Source organism: Theobroma umbraticum, unplaced genomic scaffold (assembly GCF_002168275.2).
Source record: "Theobroma umbraticum cultivar Fairchild unplaced genomic scaffold, ASM216827v3 scaffold_2042.0, whole genome shotgun sequence".
Taxonomy (NCBI): domain Eukaryota; kingdom Viridiplantae; phylum Streptophyta; class Magnoliopsida; order Malvales; family Malvaceae; genus Theobroma; species Theobroma umbraticum.
The window spans coordinates 177-4,044 of NW_018397590.1; the positions used below are offsets into that span (position 1 = coordinate 177).

The 3,868-nt window shown below is 32.9% G+C and overlaps 1 protein-coding gene across 1 annotated transcript; it reads right to left on the reverse strand.

Moving 5' to 3' along the window:
- Positions 1-603: 603 nt before the first annotated feature.
- On the reverse strand, positions 604-2,679 carry LOC110428855 (WAT1-related protein At2g39510-like). The gene is made up of 7 exons (XM_021444777.1): positions 2,444-2,679; positions 2,289-2,351; positions 2,071-2,187; positions 1,731-1,968; positions 1,418-1,579; positions 1,096-1,247; positions 604-862 (listed from the first exon to the last, which is right to left on the reverse strand). The coding sequence occupies exons 1-7, from the start codon at positions 2,635-2,637 to the stop codon at positions 604-606; spliced, it is 1,185 nt and encodes a 394-aa protein (XP_021300452.1). The 5' UTR covers positions 2,638-2,679.
- Positions 2,680-3,868: the final 1,189 nt, after the last annotated feature.

A 3,868-nucleotide genomic window follows, 5' to 3' on the forward strand; every position in this document is an offset into this window, starting at 1 on the left:
ATAATAGTTGTTCTAATTTATGTTTCTAGATCCGACATGAGTGTTGAATATAGGTATCGGTCCGTATCTTTAATTATCTTTTATATTTTTTTTATATATTTCAAAGATCTAATTTTTTTATAATCACAAGTAAAACAAAAATTATAATCGTATAATTTTGTTAGAAGAATGTAAATTTTCATAAAAGAAAAAGAGAAAAAGCATCTTGGAGAATATGTATTTTTTTTTTCTTTTATGCTATTTTAGATTTCTTTCCTTAAAGGGAAGGCCACTGTTTTTGCACTTAATAAAGTATTAATGGATAATAATACCCAGCTGTGGGGATGGCAAGAACCCAGCAAAAGCAGTTTTACTTGGACTTTGCATTGGCTACTCTACCTCTCTTTGCGTGCCCTTTGGGACTCATTTCATTATAGGTAGTTCAATATTTTGTATTGGAAATCCACATCAGAAAACAACAAACATGAGAGAATTATTATTATTTTTTTTCTTTTTTTTTTTATTTTTTAATACATGTAACAAGTCTATGAGTCTAAAAAAAAACATACAACTTTGAATAACAATCGATAAATTAGATACTAAATAAGCTTAATCAGAATATTCTTATGGTATTTGTTGTTGGTTTTTCTCTTTAACAGATTCATCATCAGCAGCAGCCGCATCTCTGCTAATTACATCTAAAAGAACAACGTCTTGATTGGAAGTCACTGTTGCTATTTCAGTACCAACGATGGCCATTTGCTCACCACTACATGGAGCAGCTGCCACCTCGTTGCTGTCCGAATCTGATGAATTCTGATCCTTGCTCTTACCCCACAAAACTAGGTAGAGGCCAACAACAATGACAATAGCTCCAATAAAACTGCAAAGTTTGCAATGAATTGTTGGCCTAAATGTTAGTTAAAAAATCACTGAAACTAGTAAGTTTTAAATGTATAGATGTTAATGCACAGTCCATTGTGCAAATGACGTCCCCAGATGTTTAGTATTAATATTAAATTTAATGAATCAATATAAGTCACTGTATACAGATGACATGAAAGCTACTTCTTTCCAAGTGTTTCAGGAAAAAAAGGAAGACAATAAGATATGCACCTTCCTAAATACATTGTCTCAGAAAAGATAAAGGAGCTCATAATGACGACGATAACCATGGTCAGAGGGTTAAAAGCAGCAAAGAAAACAGGTCCCTTGGCTTGTATTACCATTGCTCCTACATAGTAAGCAACCCCAGAACAGATAACTCCCTGCACATGGATAGATATCAGTATACTTTTTGCAGGAGTATGAAATATGAAGCCTTAATTTTCCACAAGTAGTCATTGACTTGAGCCAAAACAAACAAACAAAATTAAAAAAAAGGGGTTAATTCAGGTCCAAATAATAGTGGTGGTTGGTTGAGTTAAGAATTTCTTACACTGTAAACTGCAGCCAAGAGTTTAGAATCCCAGTGTATGGACCAAGCTGCAGCATTGCCCCCTTCCATTACTAGGGCAACAATGGTACCTTCAATTGCGCCCATCAAGCAAACTAAAGTTGTTAGGGAGAGCTCAGCAGGGTATGATTTTAGCGTCATCGCCTGTAGAAACAGACCATGGTAATCTCTTACTGATTATAAATAATAAAATCCTGCTGCTACTCTTCTCCTCTTCTTGTAGCAAGCCAACAACTTTGATATCGATACTACTACAATCAAAGCCAAAGAAAAAGAGTTGAGGAGAAATACTTACTTGAAGAATGACAAAACAAGCGCAGCAGACACAGCCTGCAAGGATCATGAGAGCACCCTTTAAGGGGTCATCCTTGGTTGCAGAATCTGTAGATTGGTGCTCATTTTTAACTTTTGTCCATGGCAAAGGCAATATTGGCCCATTAACTAAAGTCATAATCATTGCTCCTCCAACAGTCCCAAGGGTCCCCAAAATCTTTGCCTGGCAATGCAGTTTCCTCATATCAACCTTCTCAAGCCTGCAAAAATTCTTCACAAGTTAACTCCACCATCCAGGTCATCATCCTTGCAAATTGCAATTCATCCACTTACATAGGCAGCTAGAGAGTAAAGATATATACCTACAGGCCCACGCTAGCAAAAATACAAAAGCAGGAAGAACATTGCACAATGCAGTTGCAACAGTTGCCGTTGTGTACTTCATCCCTGTATAGTATAAGTTCTGATCAATTGTTGGCCTGCAGAAAAGAGAAAATGTTTCCTGGTTAAGGCAGAGCAAAACACAAAACAAACTTTGTTGATTATTATAAAATTTTTGCTCGATGGTCAAGCTCCTTACTCCAATAAGCCCAGCAGCAATATCTGAACAAATACAGAGAAGGTCATCTTTGGCCTTATTTTCCTGTTAAAAAATCCACAGTTTTCATCAGTCAGGACAGATTCCAAACTCATTGATAAAACTCAAGAAGAGATATATATATAGAAAAATCAGACCTATCGAAAACAATGGCGAAAGGTGCAAGGACAATTGTGGCGATGACAAACCGGTAAACTACCAAGACATGTTGGCTCATGCCCCTATTAAGTGCGAACTTGGCAACTATGGGCATGCCTGCAGAGCCAAACCTCATAAAAACCATGGCCAAATATGGCATAGCTTTATTGTACATGCCAGCTGAGGCCTCCATGGACAGTTTATTTCTCTCTTTCCAATCAATGACAAATATAAATGGAAGAGACCTCTGTGCAGAATGAAGCAGAAGAAGCACATACTTATATACACATTGCCTTTTACTTTTGCATGTAAAAATTACAACTGCATGGCCTTCCAAAGTCTACATTTTCCCCCGTAAATTCCATAAGTATTAAATATTAACAGATTAGTTAATTAAAAACTTTTAACAATTTCATAAGTAAATATCTAAAGTCTAATGGTTGAAATTTTTTAGTACCATATATAATAAAGTTCATGCATAATTAAGTTAACTTAATCTTTGGTTTCATGCATAATTAAGTTAACTCAATCTTTGGTGGGGTAATTTGTTTGAAATCAACAGTTTGGCTCTTTATGAATTTAATATTTTATTAAATTCAGCTCAAACATATTCTGAATTGGTACCGTAAAGGATTAGTTTTTGGATGTCAAATTTAACTTTATTTCTTTTCACACATCGAATGGGATTAATTATTGAAGCTTAGTTTGATGTGGGGTATTAATTTCTGTTGCACCCCATGGAAAATATTTCCATTTTCCATTTCCCATTGCCCACTAGTTCTCATACCTATATATATATATTAATAATTTCTCTACTAAAATCATATTAATAAAATATTTAAATATTAACATCAACAATAACTTTCAATAGCAATAGATGTTATTATTGAAATTTTAGAAAATATATTGTATATATAAGTATATATATACTTTTATCATAAAATCATATAGTAAAATTATTATGGAACTAAAAATATTGCCTAACTATTTGTCTGATGATGAGTATGACTTCACAAATTTATGAAATAGATTAAGAAGATTTGTCTACAACGTGGAAATATATTGAAGGACCCATTGTTTCATTACCTATAAATAAATATCAATTGTTGAAATTAAAATAAATCAAAATTAATTATTATTGAAGTATTTAATTAGTACTTTCAAAGGATCATTAATTTTTATCTTTATTCCATTAAATGTTAGATCAAAATTTTTAATTAAAAATACTTAAATTATTTATTAAATTAAATGTTCAAGTATGTTACGACACTCCTCTAATTAATAGCTTTCAAGATTCTTATTCCCAGCAAAAGAATATTCACTTTAAAAGTAAGCAATTTTCTTTTAAAAAAAATTATTTCCCACTAAAAATTACCAACTCTAGAAGAAATGCCTGGACATCACCTAACATCAAAACCAGCAGT

Excerpts from the sequence above, each read along its gene's own strand:
- LOC110428855 (XM_021444777.1), bottom strand. The coding sequence starts at position 2,637 with ATGGAGGCCTCAGCTGGCATGTACAATAAAGCTATGCCATATTTGGCC. Across the intron at positions 1,580-1,730 it reads CTTGTTTTGTCATTCTTCAA|GCGATGACGCTAAAATCATA; the intron begins GTAAGTATTTCT and ends CTGTTTCTACAG. Across the intron at positions 863-1,095 it reads GAGACAATGTATTTAGGAAG|TTTTATTGGAGCTATTGTCA; the intron begins GTGCATATCTTA and ends CAAACTTTGCAG.